Source organism: Macaca mulatta, chromosome 15, assembly GCF_049350105.2.
Source record: "Macaca mulatta isolate MMU2019108-1 chromosome 15, T2T-MMU8v2.0, whole genome shotgun sequence".
Classification (NCBI taxonomy): domain Eukaryota; kingdom Metazoa; phylum Chordata; class Mammalia; order Primates; family Cercopithecidae; genus Macaca; species Macaca mulatta.
Window position 1 is genome coordinate 96,438,538 of NC_133420.1, and position 19,645 is coordinate 96,458,182.

The 19,645-nt window shown below is 39.6% G+C and overlaps 1 protein-coding gene across 1 annotated transcript in view; it reads left to right on the forward strand.

The window, feature by feature from the left end:
- LOC100424819 (histone-arginine methyltransferase CARM1-like) overlaps positions 1 to 19,645 on the forward strand; it is a 255,681-nt gene that overhangs the window by 136,989 nt on the left and 99,047 nt on the right. The window contains 2 exon segments of the mRNA XM_077966419.1: positions 11,282 to 11,388; positions 12,420 to 12,540. Coding sequence (XP_077822545.1) covers positions 11,282 to 11,388; positions 12,420 to 12,540 — 228 coding nt within the window.

Below are 19,645 nucleotides of genomic sequence, written 5' to 3' on the forward strand. Positions count from 1 at the left end.
AAAAATAAAAAGTTATCGAAGTGAAATGTCTCCTGGAATTTAAGGCATTTCAGGCCCAGACAGTGTCCTGGTACCATGGTGGGGAAGCAGATACATCGTCTCCAGCTTTTAGGTGTTGCTTTGTCTCCTCATAATCATCTTTCTGTCTCCCCATCTCTCTCAGTTGTGAGTGGCTACCTCCCCCAAAATTGCGTGAACTTATAGGCAGGATGATTCAATCATTTATCATCCAAATCAGGAATCTTTTGAGGGTGAAAGGCAGTGGGATCGATCATTTCTCCAGGACAGCAGGTACAAACTGAGATGTTCCAGGTGAACCAAGACATAGGATTACCTGACTACCACCGACAACGTGAGAGCTTCAGAATCTGTCCCTCTTTGATTACAGTGCCTTAGTCTTTTGATTCAGACTGAGTTACCCTCTGGTCAACAGCTCATTCTTAATCTACTTGTTGGCTATGGGGTCCAGTGGTGTAAACAGAGCATCTGAAGCTTGGAGCAGTGCCAGCTGTTCTTAATGAGTGTGGACAGAGAAACAGTGTTGGCAACTGCGGCAGTGTCAGAGACTCAACATGTTCTAGAACCAGAAATTTTCCACCAATTGACTTGTAGTAGCCTGTCACAACAACCACCTGCTGCTGGAAGCAAAATCTGGGCTTAAGCTAATGCAAGTTCCAAGATTTCAGAAGTTGATGAGCAGAGTGGGTGTTTTCCATGACTCACCTTCCTCCCATTTGCCCCCAAAGCATGGATATTTTCTCAGTCCTGTTTCTTTTAGCTTATTCTATAATGTTTCTACCTCTTTTTCAGTAGTAGTTAGCTGTGATTTTGCTTATCTTTCATATACTCTCCTTTCTTCTGATAATGGAAGCCCAGTCTTCCTTTTGGGTTAGATAAGGCTGACTCAAGGCTAGTCCATTGGCATTGATCCCCTGGCCACAGAAATGGATTCAGAGATGGGTCTTTAATTTAACATGGTTCAACAAAACTCAATATTGGGCTTTTGTTGGAATGTTTTGGAAGGACAGAGGTTGCTGAGCTTGTAGCATTGTTGTTTTACAGTTGCTGGTAATCATCTTGTTCTATGAGGGGGAAGCCTGCCCAATGGGGAAGCGAAAACAGAGAAATGCAGAGCAAGAAAACAAGAAAAAAAGAGAGCAAAAGAGTGAGAGCACACACAAGTGAGAGAGCAAGTCCTAACAACAGCAATGGAGAACTTGAAAATAGGTATTCTTGAAAATTGAACTTTAATCCTGTATTTTTGGGTTTTGTGAGCCATGAAGCTCCTATTCAAGTTATACGTAGTTGAGTTTTCCACCACTTGTTAATAAAAGAGTTTTCACAGAAATACCTTAGAATCTTGGTTCTGTTCCAGTTCAGTCAGTTATTCCTCTATTTAAGGTTGACCTGTTCCATCTGTTTATTGGAGACCACGCAGTTCTTATATCTTGGGCTTTCTTTGTTGATGGGTAGAGCATCAGGGTAAGTCTACCAGGATTCTACAAGGATTAGGGATCTCACTCAATGTTCAAACAAATGAACAAACCGTCTTTGCCTTTATAAATGCTTAACATTACTATTTTACTAATGTTTAGGTCACTACTTGTCATCTCAGTAAGTGTTCATTGGTTTTGAAGATATGCATGAAGATCATCTCTGATTTGAAAAAACATGATCTCAATTGTTTTGCCATAAGATGCTTGACAGTTAAAGATTTGACAAATACACAAAATACTCCCAATAGTCCTACCCAGTGCTTTGCACCAATCTTTTGGTTGGACAAAAATAGTGTTACGTTAGTGTTACACAACTTATGTACTGTAGGTTTAGTTGCTAATTGTAAGGCTTTGAGTGAAGAGGAAACCCAAATAATATATTCAGTTTCTTAGAACTTATAAGTAACTTTGTTTTAAGAGAGTTTGATTTGACGGCTGCTTTCAAGAAATGCTGACAAGTTCTTTTCAAAGAGGAGACAAAAGCACTAAAAGGGAGAAATTAGCTTGAAGTTTGATGAAGCTGTGCATTTTTATAGTTTTTTCATGTATGCGATAGGAACATACAGTGTCTTATAATAATGCTATTTATGTTGGGCACTTAGAGAATCTGCTTTATATTGCTTTCTGCTACTTTGCTAAGTAAACAAACCATTGTATGAGGTGTAAGAAGGGCCACCCTTATGTTGAATTTCACTAAGCAGCAGAGTCCCCTGTCTATATACATGTTTGGAATGTATTCATTTTCCTATACTACTTCAACTCTCACCACCTGAGATATCTGTGCCTTTTTCTGGAATAACACACACAGTATATCTGTATAGGAAAATTCCTAAAATTTGGTTTATGTTTATCTAACTTTGGGAGTTGGGATGAAGAAGGTGTGGGAACTGTCTTATGCAAATATGTCGCTATCCACTGAAAAAAAGAGAAGCAAAAGTACATTGTCATATTTAGGAGTTTAGATAATAAATGGATTTTGACTTGAAATATATGATTGATCAGATAATTTAGTTTTGCCACTGAGACATTAACTCAAAGAACTTTATGATTAGACTTTTAAAGTAAATAGATGGAGCCCAGATAGTTAAGTCTACACACCTATGATTAGGGAAGAAATAAGTCAACGAGAAAATAAACTCCTTATTCTGAGGTAATTGCTTTAGAAGACGTGAACCAGTCGAAAGGTAGAAGTGGAAATGGATTAAAAAAGGAGAAAGAGGACAAGGAGGAAAAATAAAGAAAAAGAAGAATAAAAAAAGGAGGAGGAAGAGAAGGAGGAAAAGAAGAAAAAGAAGGAGTAGGAAGAAGAAGGAAAGAAGAGATGAGGAAGAAGAGGTAGAAGAAGGAGAGGAGGAGGAGCAGGAGGAGAAAAGGAAGAAGAAGGAGAAGGAATGGGAAGAAAAAAACAAAGAATGCCTTCATTAATTCATTTACTTATGCATTCAATGATATTTATTGCATACTTACTATGTGCCAGGTATCATACTTTGCTCTTGGATTTGATGGTGAATAAATCTTTGTACTTGCTAAATCTTTTAAGCTTACATTCTATGGAGCAAGATAGAAAAAACTAAGTAACTAGACAAAATAGTAATTATTATCCTATATGTTATACACAGAACTAATAAGAGACAGACACAGAGAAGACCAGTATTCCAGCTGTAGATATCACATCCATCCTGTTGAATGATGTTCTGAGTGTAATCCCACTTCTCCCAGCACTGACCAGGTCAGGAGATCGAGACCATCCTGGTTTACACGGTGAAACCTTGTCTCTACTAAAAATACAAAAACAACATGTGTTGGTGGGCGCCTGTAGTCTCAGCTACTCGGGAGGCTGAGGTGGGAGAACAGCGTGAACCCAGGAGGCGGAGCTTGCAGTGAGCTGAGATTGCGCCACCGCACTCCAGCCTGGGTGACAGAGCAAGAATTTGTCTCAAAAAAAAAAAAAAAAAAAAAGAATATGGGGAATCTACCCTAAGACAGTCTACCTGTCTACCTTAAACCACATCCATCTCAAGGGAGAAATGCTCAGACAGTGAAACTGGGAGAAGAATAATTAAATGAAGCAAGTGGTTAGTGTTGTTCTCTTCTTTGTACACTGATTAAAATGGTATCTTTTTCTTCCTTGAGTGTCCAGTAAAGAGAGCTTAATTGGGTAAGCTCAAGCTGATGGACTAGAGTAAATTGAAATGAGCTGTCTGCAAATTCTTCAAGATAGCCCAGAATCAGTTTGGCAGCAATGTCTAGAGTTTGACATTATTTTATAAAAATCCACACCATGACTATTATATTGACAGTTGTATATTTTCTGGTATAATGTTGGGACATGTGGCCAGAACAGCTGAGGTAGTCAGACAGGTATTACCCTTTCCTGGCACAGAAAGACACTAGTGTCTTGGTAAATAAACTCTTCATATGGAAAGCACCACAGGCAGTGTGACTTGTAAATAGCAGCTATTTAAGAAAAGCAAGCAAACAAAAACAGATCCCTTCAATCTGGTCTTTTAGGAGTAGCAGAACAAAAAGAAAATGGTACATCTGAGTAGTCTGTATTGATTCATGAGTAGAAATACATACTAAAATTGAAAAGTAATGGTTTGTCATGAAGAAGCCTAAATCAAGCCTGAGAATGGAAGGAAAATAATTGGAATCATGGCTGTAGCATGGAGCAGCTATGTCCTTGGTAAAACATCTACAGAGAAAATTACGTTTGTGTATTTGTGACCAAAAAAATTGCAAGACACAATGGTTTACAGCCTGACAGTTTATAATCATAGTTCCACCAGGTCATTCCTTTTAGAAACAGTGTGGGTAGATGTGTCCTTTGAAAGGTGTTCTCATTTTACTCATGGTGTGTGCTCTAGTCAGAGGAACTGGGCTTTTACAAATAACTGAGGGCAGTTCTCCATCCTTACATACTCAGCCCACTGCCCTCAGGCTTCTAGACAATATCCCCATAGGGACCTCTTTATTCCAGAGCAGCAATTCTAATCCATGTCCTCTCACCTCTCTACCCCGAGCTGCTGAAGGAGCCACTGATCTAATGTGGACATCCATTTTGACTTTCTCATATTCTAAACCAGCTGGCCTTTCTTCCCTCTCCTCGTAACCATTCTGGCTCTACAGAATTAACAGCGTCCTTCAAACAAATCGAACCTGCAGATCAAAAGACTCCTCCACAAAAAAAAAAAAAAAAAAAAAAGAGCACTCCTTCCCAAAATCTTCTCCAAAAGCAAAATTACCTGCTGGATTTAAAGAGCCCTTCACTTCTCTTACCCCAAATTCTGTCCCTCAGTTTGGAGAACTGAGGATGAGGAGGAGGAGGATAGGCTATTACTGCTCCCTTCGTTTTGGGTTCTCCAAAGTAGCTGAGGAGGGGGGAGAAATCAACAATTAAGTTTCTTTTCCTTTTTACACAGGTTTTTATTTATTTATTTATTTATTTTGACTCTTTATACACCATGTGGAAACATAGACGCTTCTTAAAATTTATACACATTTATTTAACCATTAAAATAAAAGTGAGGGTAAATTGTGAAAACAAACAAACAACAACAACAAAAACATTCTTTTGACAGAATTCCCCACAGGAAGGAATTAATTGATGATGATTCCTGGACTTGCCAGAATATTCCTGATTTTCTAAATCCCATCAATCCCATAAATACCTCTTAAACTTGTCAAACAAGAGGCTGTGATTTTTGCTTTGTTAAATGTGGCCCCTGTATTAGGATTATAAATAGCTGTGACTATAGTGTCTGCGATGGACTGAATTGTGTCCCGTCCAGATTCACAGGTTGAAATCCTAACCCCAGTATGGCTGTATTTGGAGTAACGAAGCAATTTAAGTTTGAATGAGGTCATGGAGTGGAGCCTTGGTTCTGCAGAATGCATGCCCTTATAAAAAGAGACATCAGTGAGTCAATAGCTTGCTGTCCCTGCCATGTAAGGATGCAGTGGAAAAGGCAGAAAACTACAAGCAAGGAAGGGAACCCTTGCCAGGAACCTAACCGTCTGGCACCTTGACCTTGGACTTCCCAGTCTCCAAAACGTTGAGAAAATAAATTTCTGTTGTTTAAGCCACCTAGTCTGTGGAATTTTATTATGGCAGCCTAAGCAGACTAACACTGTTAATAATATAATAAAATTGGATTTTTAAAATATCAAACAGTAGAACTGACACATCCAGCTTAGTACTTATTTTGTAGGCTATTTATGTATTGCATGGATGCTGGTGTAACACCAAACTTTATTGAAGCTTCTCTTTTACATTATCTTTTTGGAGATAATTGGCGAGCTATACAAGAAGACCAGCTGTGTAACTTTATAGTCAAAATCTTGTTTTTTAACCAAAAATGATATTTTTCAACTTGCCATATATCCTATTAACTTAATTGGGCATCCATTATTTTGGGTTGTATTAAGGGCTCAAATTTCCCCCAAAGGATAGAGACTTGCAACTGTTGAGAATATTCAAAAGATTATTTGTTGAACAAATTAATTTACCATAGGCTTTGAAAGTCCAAACAACAGAGACTCAAAGAACTCACAGATGGGTGACAAAAACCACTGCTGGCAATCTCTGAGAACTCAGAGAGAATTGGAGAGGTGCCAGGAAACTAGAGCTGGGTAAATATTGTCCAATATCTTTTTAAAAGAGAAAAACGCAAATATAGGAAATTGTAGCTTAACAGACTTGATATTTTTGACTCCAAATCAAATTTTATAAGCAAATAGTTGAGTCCAGAATTTAAGGGAATATAGTCAAAAAACATTGTTGAAATTAAGAAAAATTAAGATCTACTTAGTCTCTGATGTTGCCTCTGAGAACAAACTGGAGAAATGAGCAAAATGACATGACAATTAAGGAGCTTTGTAGCTTTATGTGTAGTTGAGTGAGTCTCTATGAAAAGTGTTGACACAGAAGAAAGCTAACAGTATATTGCTAGTAGTGAAAAAGCAGGTCATAAACCAATAGAGTACAATAGTATTGTTGTATATAATATGGAGATAGATGTAAAAATGTAAATAAAAATTCCTGGGAAAGTCCCAAAATGTTATCAGTGATTATCTCTGGGAATTATTTTTCCTTTTTGGCTTTTCTGCATTTCTAAATTTTATATGGTTAAGTAAGAGAAAATTTTTTTTAATTGCAAAAGAAAATGGTTAAGGCCGGGTGTGGTGGCTCACACTTGTAATCCTAGCACTTTGGGAGGCTGAGAAGGGTGAATCATTTGAGGTCAGGAGTTCAAGACCAGCCTGGCCAACATGGTGAAACCCTGTCTCTATTAAAAATACAAAAATTAGCCAGGCGGTAGTGGCTCACACCAATAATCCCAGCTACCTGAGAGGCTGAAGCAGGAGAATTGCTTGAACCTAGGAGGCGGAGGTTGTGGTGAGGTGAGATCGTGCCACTGAACTCCAGTCTAGGGGACAGAGTGAACCCTATCTCCAAAAAAAAAAAAAAAAAAAAAGAGAGAAAACGAAAGAAAGAAAAAGAACAGGTCAAAAAAAAATCATAGGAGAACAGAAATGTCAACCAATACATTGATTTTTATGTGTAGGAAGATGCTGTGAAGAAATGGCATTGCTTTTACTGTAATAGGATATTCTTACTATGTGAATGTTGCCATACTTTATTGGCTGAAACTTTCTTGTTACCAGAATCACCAGGGATACAGATTCTGGGTTTTATCATTCTGATACAGTAGACTTGGAGTGAGGCTTGGAAATTTAGCCACAGGGAATTGGTCAAATTATGGCACATTATTAAGCTGAAATCATATATCCATTAGCAATAAGGTAGAGAAGACTACTTAATGGCCTAGGACATTATTCATAGCATGTTAAATAAAAATTACTGGTTATAAAATAATACAATGTAATTTTATAAGTAAGAGGAATTTTTACACACAGACAAACATACCCGAAATGTTAAGCATAATTAGTCACTTCTATAATGGAATTGTTATTTTTATTTTATTCTTTTTGATTTGTTGCATTTTTCTAAATTTTTTATACTTTTCATTTGTTGGTTTTGTAGTTATTTTTAAACTATCATTTGCATCCTTTCCTTTATAGGGGTATAATTGCAAAAGATAGAGTTGACAGAAATTGTATAATGAAGAGACATTTTTAATCAAAGAATCCTTCTGTTTTCATTTTTAAAAATCCACATGGAAACATTAGTGAGGTGAGGTTAATTACTTGGTATGATCCCTTACAAATTGGTGAAATAGTGATTGTTCAGGGTATACTGTAAATCTAATCCTGATCTACATTTCCACCAAGAACTCCTCCCATTATCCTTCTCGAGGTCCTTTCGAGGAGATGGCATTCCCTTGTGCAGGAGAGGCAGTGGTTACACGTGTTTGCATGTTTATTTTCCAACAAGATCTTTTTTCGAACTATCTGTCCCCACATGGGATGGCCCCAGGGCCTCACAGGGCTGCTTCTCAAATTAAATAGTTTCACCAAGTTCATTGGTCATTTTCCCAAATGTATTGAATTTACATTTCAGACTTATTTGTTAGGGTGGCTACTACATTAGCACTGTGTTCTAGAGACTAGCGATAAAATGAGGCTTAAACTTCCGCTGTGGTTTAAGTGTCACCTGCAAAACTTATATTAAAATTTAATTGCCATTGTGACAGTATTAATAAGTGTGACTTTGGCTAGGCATGGTGGCTCACGCCTATAATCCCAGCACTTTGGGAGACCGAGGTGGGTGTATCACCTGAGGTCAGGAGTTCAAGACCAGCCTGGCCAATATGGTGAAACCCATCTCTACTAAAAACACAAAAATTAGCTGGGCATGGTGGCAGGCGCTTGTAATCCCAGCTACTCAGGAGGCTGAGGCAGGAGAATCGCTTGAAACTAGGAGGTGGAGGTTGCAGTGAGCTGAGATCATGCCATTGCACTCCACCCTGAGTGACAAGAGTGAACTTCGACTCAAAACAAAAAAAACAAAAAAACAAAAAAGAAGTATGACTTTTAAGAAGTGACTAATATCGGGAGAACCTGCTCCAGATGGTTACATGGGTTCTTTTCTATTTCCTAGGTGTCTCCGCCGGTTTGAGAAATAAAAGGAAAGAGCACAAGAGAGAGAAATTTAAAGCTGGGTGTCCGGGGGAGACATCACGTGTCGGCAGGATCCATGATGTTCCCCGAGTTGTAAAACCAGCAAGTTTTTATTAACAATTTTCAAAAGGGGAGGGAGTACACGAATAGGGTGTGGGTTACAGAGATCACATACTTCACAAGGTAATAAAATATCACAAAGCAAATGGAGGCAGGGTGAGATCACAGGACCAACCGGATGGGGCGAAATTAAAATTGCTAATGAAGTTTCCGGCCCGCATTGTAATTGATAACATCTTATCAGGAAACAGGGTTTGAGAGCAGACAACATGTCTGACCAAAATTTATTAGGCGGGAATTTCCTCATCCTAATAAGCCTGGGAGCGCTACAGGAGACCGGGGCTTATTTCATCCTTTTCATTTGACCATAAAAGACGGCACGCTTTAAGGGGGCCATCTACAAACCTACCCTCAGGGCGCATTCTCTTTCTCAAGGATGTTACTTGCTGAGAAAAAGAATTCAGCGATATTTCTCCTATTTGCTTTTGAAAGAGGAGAAATAGTTGGCTCTGTTCCATCCGGCTCACTGGCGGCCAGTTCAAAGTTACCTCCCTTGTTCCTTGAACATCAATGTTATCCTGTTCTTTTTTCAAGATGCCCAGATTTCATATTCAAACACACATGCTCTACAAACAATTTGTGCAGTTGACACAACCATCACAGGGTCCTAAGACAACATTCATCCTCCTCAGTTTACGAAGAAGATGACGGGATTAAGAGATGAAAGTAAAGACAAGCATAGGAAATCACAAGGGTATTGATTGGGGAAGTGATAAATGTCCATGAAATCTTCACAATTTATGTTCAGAGATTACAATAAAGACAGTCATAAGAAATTATAAAAGTATAAATTTGGGGAACTAATAAATGTCCATGAAATCGTCACAATTTATGTTCTTCTGCCACGGCTTCAGTCAATCACTCCGTTCAGGGTCCCTGACTTCCCACAACAGAGTAAGCCATGAGAGCTCCACTCTCATGTAATGGTTAATGTCAATAGAGTGGGTTGTTATAAAGGGGACCCTCTCTGTCTCTTGCTCTTGCTCTTGCACAGAGAAGGCCCTCTGCCTTCTGCCATGGTAAGGCACAGCAAGAAGGTCCTCACCAGATATCATCCCTTAACCTTGGACTTCCCAGACTCCAGAACTGTAAGAAATTAATTACTGTTATTTATAAACTACCCAGTCTGTAGTATTCTGATGTAGTAATACAAAATGGACTAAGACACCCCCTAAACAGTTTCCCAAAAACTTGATTTAGGTAGAGAGATGGTAATTTTTTTAAATCTGTAAGTTCAGTATAGCGTGAATGATGATGGTAAGCTTAGAACATGAGATTGGAAAGATGTTTGTCATCCTTGGCTACACAGGAGATTTTACTCTGGAGGCTTTTTTAAAAATAGAGATGCCTTTTCCCTACCACTAGAACATTTAATTACTAGATATAGGGTGAGGGTCCAGTATCCTGTAGGTTAAAAAATCTTCTCAAGTAATTCTGATCTAGAGCTGAGTTTGAGATCCACTCTATTACAGCAACTAATTCTGTCTATGATGTTCCAGAATACAGCAGTGAAGAAATGCTAGTTGAATAGAATCTGGGAGGATGAATAGAATTTGACATCAAAGGATAATCTAACAGAAAAAAAATAGAGGGATTCAAAGTCAAGATTCCTGGCCAGGACTGGGTTGATGTGGGAATTTGTAAGTGTTCAGCATGGTGGAAGCATGGAGGTCATAGGGCAGGTCTCATGTGTGCAGGAAGACAGCACGGAGAGAGTTCTGGAAAGTGCATACAGGTTACTGGACAGGATCATCTAGACTATCTAAGTCGGGTCTAGAATGTGAGGGGCCAGAGAACTTATCATGAACCAAGAGTGTGTGGGCATTAGGGATCCAGCCAAGGCTATAGTATAAGGGAGAGACCTGGTCACAGTGCCTGTGGTGGAATGGAAAGAGGCCACAGACAGTGGAGACTACTGGGCAGTATTCACAAGACATCTCTGAGGCAGAAGTCACAGGAAATGGCCACTGTGAACACTGTGTTATCTATTAGCAATATCACTTCTGGAATTTTTTGAGCTTTCACTTCAATATTCTTTCCTCAAATGACAAAGCATTTCTTTGTATTCAATTATCCCCAGTTATTTTACCTTTTCTCTATACATTTAGGTAATACTAAATGAGAGAGAATAAATGGTCATGACAATAGAATGAGGTTATATGAATGTCTATATAAAATATATGTGTGTATATGTATGTATACATTCTATTTTTTGTATTCACATATTTTTTTTTCTTATTATCAACAATCACCTTCCCTAGAGCACTTTCTGAGTATAAATCTATGAGCTTTGTAAGCGCAGCACCAGGAGAATTTCTGGAGCCCAGTCTCTGCCTGTGTTTCTTTGTGCTCTCTCACTTGACATTTCTGAATGCAAATATGTCTGACAAGTGTAAATAAGGGTGTCACAGCTCGGAATAGTACCCATTTCCGCCTTGCCATCTCTTATCATGTATGTGTTCAGGGATGAATATGCCATTTTCATATTCTAATATTTTCACAGTTGGAATTTTTTACAGAGTGCAATGGTGAGCTCTATGGTTTCCAAGGTGAAGAAATGGATCTGCTTTATATCCTTGTAGAATTCAGTGCATTTGCAAATACTTTGAAAATATGCCGAAATCAAAAAAAGGAATACTCGGTGTTCAGCCAGTGGACCGAAGAAGCGTCTGCTGCACAGTACTTCCAGGTCAGCAGGGTTATCCTTTGTGGAATAAATTGATTTGTTTCAAGGTGTGCCTCTGAACACATCTGGGCAGGGTGGGTGGAGAGGAGATAATTGATACTGCAGTGGTTCTCAAAATGTGGTCGCCAGACCAGCAGCATCAGCATTACATAGATTTAAATCCCCATTCTGCCACTTACTACATTGTCAGGACTTGGGCAAGTTGCTGGATCTTTCTGAGCCTCAGCTTCCTCATCTGAGAAACATAATTCACCTGATTGTCATGATGCTTTAATTTAATTAGATGAGACTGTGAAGCACTTAGCATGGTACCTGGCCCATAGAAAGGCCTTAAATGGTGCCAATTACAACAATAATATTTCTTACTAGTATTCAGGGATTTATATACACCACATCACCCAACTGGCTTGCCTCTGTTTCCATCAGGATTACCATGATTACTACCTTCTGCCCCACTTCCACCTCCACCAGGATTTCTATCCAAGTTCTGTTTTTCTGTCGAGGCTAATGGGGCTCATCAGGGCAGGCCATCCCTTTTGGCCCTGGATCCTTTCTCTCTTGACTCTATTTTTTTTTTTTTTTTTGATAGGGTCTCGCTCTATTGCCTAGGCTGGAGCACACTGGTGTCATTATAGCTCACTGCACCTTCCAACTCTTGGGCTCAAGTGATCCTCCTACTTTAACCTCCCAAAGTTCTGGGATTGCAGGTGTCAACCATCCCAACTTGTCTATTACTCTTGATTTGTGCTCTCTCATAACCTCTAATTTAGGAAGGGATCTTGAGTACTTATCTCATCAATATCTAGGCCTGAATCTATTGAATCTATGTAGTCAGAAGTCTGGGATCTACTTAGAATTCTATGCTTTACATATAGGGCCAACATGGCCAAGTCACTGTGTCTCTCAGAGCCTCAGCTTCTCTGTTTGTGAAAGATCATGTCTTTCTTGACCAAAGTGGCTGTCAGAATCAGATGCTCATGATCGTGCTGACTTTGTGGGTTGTTTACTCCCCCTCTTTTCTCCTTCCCTTGTAGTTTTATGGCTGCATTTCTCAACAGCAGAACATGATGCAAGATTTTGTGAGGACAGCCACTTACCACAGAGCCATCCTCCAGAATCACACTGACTTTAGAGACAAGGTAATACCGGCAGCAGGTTATGAACCTCATGCATTTCAGAAACCTTTTCAAGACCAGAATCAAAATGAAACTTTAGTAGAATTACCATATGACCCAGCAATTCCCCTCCTAGTTATACACCTAAAAGAATTGAAACAGGCATTCAAATACTTGTACACAAATGTTCATAACAGCATTATTCAAAATAGCCAGAAAGTGGAAACAGTCCAAATGTCCATCAACTGAAGAATATATAAGCAAAATGTGGTATATTTACGCATGGAATATTATGACTATTATTCACATTTGTATTATTCATAAGAAGGGATGCAATGCTGATACATGCATCACCATGGATGAACCCCCAAAACATGCTAAGTGAAAGAAGCCAGTCACAAAAGATCATGTGATTCCATTTATGTGAAGCATCAGAATAGATAAATTTATCGAGATAGAAAGTGCACTAGTGGTTGCCATGGGATGAGGGAGAAAGGGAAATAGGAAGCGACTGCTTAATGGGGACAGAGTTTCCTTTGGGGGTGATAAAAATATCTTATAACCAGATAAAGGTAATGGTCACCCAATGTAATGAATGTATTAAATGACACCGTACTGTACACTTTAAAATAATGGCTAATTTGATGTTATGTGAATTTATCTCACTAAAATTATTAACCTTTGAGTGTCAGGAACTCTAGAGACTGAATATACTGTTTTGGTGCATCAAACAGTTTAGGAGCTTTATTGCTACATAATAAATAGCTCTTCGTGAGACACTCTACTTCAGTTTTTTCATAGACTCCACAAGTACATGCATTTATTTCCCTCATGAAATGGATATGAATGATGAATGGTTGCCAGCACATTATACAACTGTTGTCTAGGGTTCTTCTACCTGTTAAAGAGAAAAACTATTCAAAACACTCAACAGCTTATCTCTGAGGCAACAGTACTAGTCCAAAGACTCGGCAGTATGGGACCTAGTTTCATATTTTCTCCTTAACTAGCTGTGTGATCTTAGGCAAAATGCTGAACTTCTCTAAGCCTCACAGTCTAGTCTACTGACATAATAATCGTAGATCCATGGTCTTTGAGTTTTGCAGCATTACTCCCCAGGAAGGTTGTGCTAGGATATTGAAATAATTATCCCAATAATCATGCCTCCCTGTATCCACACATACCTAGTCATGTAGCTCCTTCTCTCATCAAGAGGCATTCTAATATTTTGCCCCTTATCTCTGTGCTGACTTTGTGACTGCTTTGACCAATAGAATATGACAGTGGTGATGTTGTTTGAGTTCCAGAGCCTAGGCCCTAAGGAGCCTCATAGCTTTTGCTCTCAATTTCTTGGAACCCAGTGATTACCATACTGTGAAGGAGTCTAGCCTGCTAGAGTTCAGAGGTCAAATGGAGAACTGAGGCACCTCAGCCAACAGCTGCCAGACCTGTGAGCAAGGCCATCTTTGGTCTTCCAGTCCAACCAACCCTCCTGCTGGCTGCAGAAGAATGAACAAATCCAAGCAAGACCAGGAGAGAAACTGCCCAGCCCTCCCACAGAATTGAGAAAATTCATAAATTGTTTCTGGTTTGAGTCACTAAATATTCTTGCATCTTTACCTCTGTTTTCACTAACTATTGTTGCATAACAGTAGTTATAGTTGTATACAATACAATTATACAGCTGCATACAAGTATATACAACTGTATGGTATTGTTATACAACAACGTTTAATGAAAACAGAGGAAAAGATGAATGAAAGGTAGTGATACATAGGCCCCCAGCTAGAAGTTGGTTTGCACATGGCTTTCTATTCTTTGTCATCTCCATTCTGCTATTGAGCCCATCAGTGAAGTTTTTATTTTGGTTGTCATATTTTTCAATGCCAAAATTTCCATTTGGCACTTTGTTCTGTCATCTGTGTCTTGGCTGACACTTTCTATTTTCCATTGGTTTTAGTGGTGTTCATGATTGCTGGTTGGAAGTTTTTTAATAATAGCTGTTTTAAAAGTCTTTGTCAGATTGTTCTGACTTCTATGTCATGGCAGTGTTAGTTTCAGCTGATTATCTTTTCCCATAAGAATTGAGGTTTTCCCAATTCTTCTTGGTTGGATTTGGGCTGCAAGTTCCCTCCCCATAGTTGATCTTCTGAGGGCTATGTTTCATATGTCAATTCATTTTTCAAAGCCTTGGCAGTGCTATTTGGATCTGTCCACTGTGTATGTCACCCAGTGGTCAGCCTGGCACCTGGGCAGGGTTCTCAAAGTTTGGTATGCTAATTAGTACCAGATCCATGCATGCACAGGCTGAGGATGACCCCAGGAATGTATACATGAAAGTGTATGGAGATGCTTTGCCAAGCTCCTTCCTTTCCGTGATACTTTTTGGTTTCCTGTGATCACTTTTCAGTCTCTTGCCAACAAGTTTACTCTGCCATGTACTTCCATGACTTTGCTGCATATTGGCCAAGCAGAGAGAGACCGAGAGAGAAAAAAAAGCACTGGGGGTCAGCCCAGCCTTGGGAATGACAGCTCCACTGAATGGGGAGGAAGGTTTCCTTCCCTTATAGTTTTGTCTAATTCAGGCTGATGTTGGTAATACCACAAGATTCTTGGGGATAAGAGTGTGGAAGAAGGGAGGAAAAGGAGGGAAATAGAGGGAAGAGAGGAGGGGGAGAAGAGAGAAACACAGAGAATTTTCACACCCTGACTCTACGGAATTTACTTTCCCGCTGCTAAAACCAGAACTACAGGGTGTCTCAGGAGGTCTCTTTGTACCCTGGTGCCCATTTCTGGTGTGTCGACTTTAGGCCAGGGTTTACCGGAGGAAAAAAGGAGTAAACTCACTGTTGGTTGGGTAGTATTTCAAATCCCAGTCTTATCTCCTGATATGGTTTGGCTCTGTGTCCCCACCCAAATCTCATCTTGAATTGTAGTTCCCATAATCCCCACATGTCCTGGGAGGGACCTGGTGGGAGGTAATTTAATCATGGGTTGGTTACCCTCATGCTGTTCTTGGGATAATGAGTGAATTCTCATGAGATGTGATAGTTTTATAAAAGGCTTTTCCCCTTTTGCTTGGCACTTCTCCTTCCTGCCATCATGTGAAGAAGGATGTGTTTGCTTCCCCTTCTGCCATGATTACAAATTTCCTAAGGCCTCCCTAGCCATGTTGAATTGTGAGTCAATTAAACCTCTTTTCTTTATAAATTACCCAGTCTCAGGTATGTCTTTATTAGCAGCGTGAGAATGGACTAATACATTTCCTAATCTGCCTGACATTCTTAACTCTTCGAAGGCCTAAAATAGTTGCTCGAGGCATTCTGTCCAGGTGTTACAGCTGTATTCAGTGAGAAAGAGAGAGAGAGAGAGGGTGAAGTGGGCCTCCTCCAACCCACCCAGGACTGGACACTATCTAAAAGCCACTTCTATGTGCTCTGATGGGTGAAAGTAATGGGTAAGAGGCAAAGGTGAGACCAGAAATGGCGGGGTTTAGCCAAAGAGTCTTATATGTCGTATGTCTTGAGGTGCCCAGCAAACAACCTTACTTTGCCAGTGGGACATGCCTGGTTAACAATTATGAAGTAAACATTCCCAATGAAGAGGATCTGCTAGGATAGATGGGCAGGATGAAGACAAAGGAGAAAAACTAGTTCATTTTTGAGCTTATCTGGTCTTCAAGGTTGTGAGTAAGCATCTTGTCAACCTAAGGTAGGTTTTTTCCAATTAAAATAAAATTTAACTCTGAACTGCTGGTTTCTTCTTCATGGTTTGAGCATGTTTCCTGGAGCCATTAGTTTTATTTAGGAAATATTCTCTCTCTGTATAGGGACTTAGTTTTAGTTTTAATCTGTAATCTATTTTCTATGTTATCTATGATCTATTTTAAATTCTGGTTACAACTTTAAAAACCACTCCCTAAATTACTAATGACACTAATAACTTACATTATAAAAGTCTTTCACAGACTTTTCACATGGATTGTATCACTTGGCCATTTCATTTTTGTATATTTTCATCTATAACAATGAAGATATTGGACTAGATTATCTTTAAGGTCACTCCCAGCTCTAACTTCATTTGATTTTACAAAATACCCTTTCCCTGCCTTCCTGAAATAGGTTCCTCTGCCAATGAAATGAAATAGGCATCCATCTGTTAGGGGTTATGAAGGTGATAATTAATCACATGGTTGATAATTAATTATATCCCTTTTCTTCTTTGAGTTCTGAACCAATTTAGAAATAGACACAGATGTCAGGAAGAAATCACAGTATCAACGTTATTGTTGCTGTTTGCAGAACAGGGTTCAGACCTATGGCCAAATGCAGTTTCCTAAATCTTCTGCTCCCAAACCAAACTTTTCCACTCACTTGCATGCCAAATAACTGGTCTCCCAAACAAGTGCAGAGCCTGCCCCATAAGGTTCTCACATGGGAAACTCAAGGACACACACTTGGTTGGGAGTGGGCAGGCCGACCCCTCCCAAGTGCATGGGCTATGCTTGCTCCATCCTATTTCCCAGTGTCATCATCAAGGTGAGTCATTCCTGCTAAGGGGAAAAAAGAGGGAGGGGGAATGACCACTCTTAATTCCATTACTGCCCTCTCCTGGGAGTAAATATTTCCTCCCTTCTGAAAATTGAAGGAGAAAACTGACCCTACTTTAGTTTCCCAGGAATCCCCTGGTTCCAAACAAACCAGGATGGTTGGGACCCCTCACTCCATCTTTTTTAGTCCTTTTTTTGTTTGCTTACATCATACTGAAGAGAATTCTGGAATAATGCCTGGGAGTCTGTGGAGGATGCTCCTTTTTTACTAAATCCTTGCATTCTTTCTCATTGAAATTGACTATTTAAAAGGGCATTGAAATTGACTGCCTAAAAGCACAGGGTTTTAGAATGATCAATAACAATGGCTATTATTTATTGAGCAGCTTAGTATGGGCAAGCACCATGCTAAGGGCTTTCCACACACCATTTCTTTTAATCTTCATCACAACTTTATGAGATAAATACTAATATTATTGCTCTTTTAGAGATGAGAGAATAAAGGCCCAGGAAGGTTGATAATTTACCTGATTTTATACAACCAGAAATAAAAAGGCCAGAATAAGACCTACTTAGTCTAACTTTGGAGCCTGCACACATAATCCCTGAAAGGCATTGCCCATGGGAAGGCTGGCTAAAATTGCTAAGGGAGATTTTTGTTTCTCCAACCTAAGGATGGGATAAAAACATTTTGGTTACTTAAACATCCCTGTGAATACAATGAGGTTGCCTTGCACGATGGTTACATTCATGAGTTCTGGAACCAGAGAGCTGAGTTGAAACTCCTGCTTGACCACTTACCATATACCTGTCATAGACCTTTGTCCTGTTTGTCTTGAGATCTTGGGCAGGTTGTCTACAGTCTCTGGGCTTTGGCTTCCTTATCTATAAAAGTAGGAAAATGATAAGAGTAGTAGCTATTTTCTAGAACTTTTACAAGTTCAAGATGATACAGTGTATATGAACTCTGTATTAGCAAGGATTATTATTATTGATGGTCATGGGTTTCCACCTCTGCTATTACTTTAAAGCTTCCACATCTTGATTTTTCATTCTGCCTCCTCCATGCAGTTTTAATGAAAATCCTTTCTTGGCCAGAGCACACTGCTGGCTGAGAACTCCATTTGGAATCCTTCCAGGAAACTGACCCCACTAGAATCCAACCCATCTCCCCTTCTTGGAGTTTCTGTTAATTGCCATCTGGCTATTTTTAGTTTCTTCAAGTGTGCACTGGGCACAAGCAGGGAAAGTCCAGCCTGCTGAGGGTATGGGGCTGTGTGAGCTGTGGGGTTTTAATTTGGAAATGTTTTGACACTTCATTTGTCAGGGCACCAGTTGCTGGAAACTTGTGAGAGTGAGCAGGAGCTGAGAGCTTATTATTTTTTTAAATCAGTGTTTTCACAGAGGAGAGAATCCCCAGTTGCAACAGCTGCTTAGTGCATCCAAATGTGAGTTTGGCTTAGGCAGAAGGGATTTAGGGATTTGAAAGCTTAAAAGAAAACATAAATAACAACAAACATGGAAAGCAACCTGTTCAGACCATCAGCTGATATTCAGATTGCAGAGCCTGAGCTTTAGTTCTTCTGATATGAGTTTTCTTTGGTGTGTGCTTATCATCAGTTTGGTCAAAGGCCTTTGAGTCCATTTCTAGTCCTGTTCTGAAATTCTCCCTCACTTTAAAACACTGCACACACTAATGAGGCCTGACTTTCATCACTGACCAGAATAAAGGCTACAGCCTAGATCTGCCACATAGTGCTATCTGTGAGTACTTGCTTCCTTCCATTTCTACTGACTCTCTACTTCTTGACCAGCATAGATATTAACCCTGTGGTGGCAGAATCCTTGTTCAGAGCCTGCGGGTGGGAGTAGAAAGAAAAAGAAATTACTTATGATTTCTGCTAGGGGCTTCACATATCCTATATAATTTAATCTTTGTGTTAGTCAAGGTTCTTAGTTGCCAGCATCAGAAATTAATACAGTAAAAGGATTTCCTTAAAGGTTACAGGAACTTCAGATAATGAGTCTTAGAAGCTACATATCTGGAATAATTTTCAAAATCATGTTGCAGAATTGATCTCAGAAAGACAGCAGTGCAGCCAGACATAGATACTGCAATGTACACAGCTTTCACTAAATACCAATCTTGAATATTGTCCTAAGAACATTCCCTCTGATTCTCTGGGATCTGGAGGTAACTACGGATGCCACCATATGACCTCACCATAGTGGATTCCGTGTAGTCCCTACATCTTCACACTCTGAGCTCCCATGCAAAGCACATCTTCCTGGCAGAGCCTGGGTCATGCTTGTGCTTTAGCTGACACCTTCACTTCCCTAGCAAGAGGCTGGTGCTGCCTTGGAATGTGGGGCACTCCCCAAACATAGGAAAGGAGTTCTCATGCTGAGAGGCACCAAAGAATGGCAAACACCCTGTGTGCTGTACAAGAAACAAATGCAATACATATTGTTAGGCTAATAGTATAGATAAAGGGATTGGAGCTACAGAAAGTTAACTAACTTGCTTTAGCATAAACAACTGCTACGTGGCAGAGCTACATGCAAACTCAGGTCTGTCTGTATGCAAAGTCTGTAC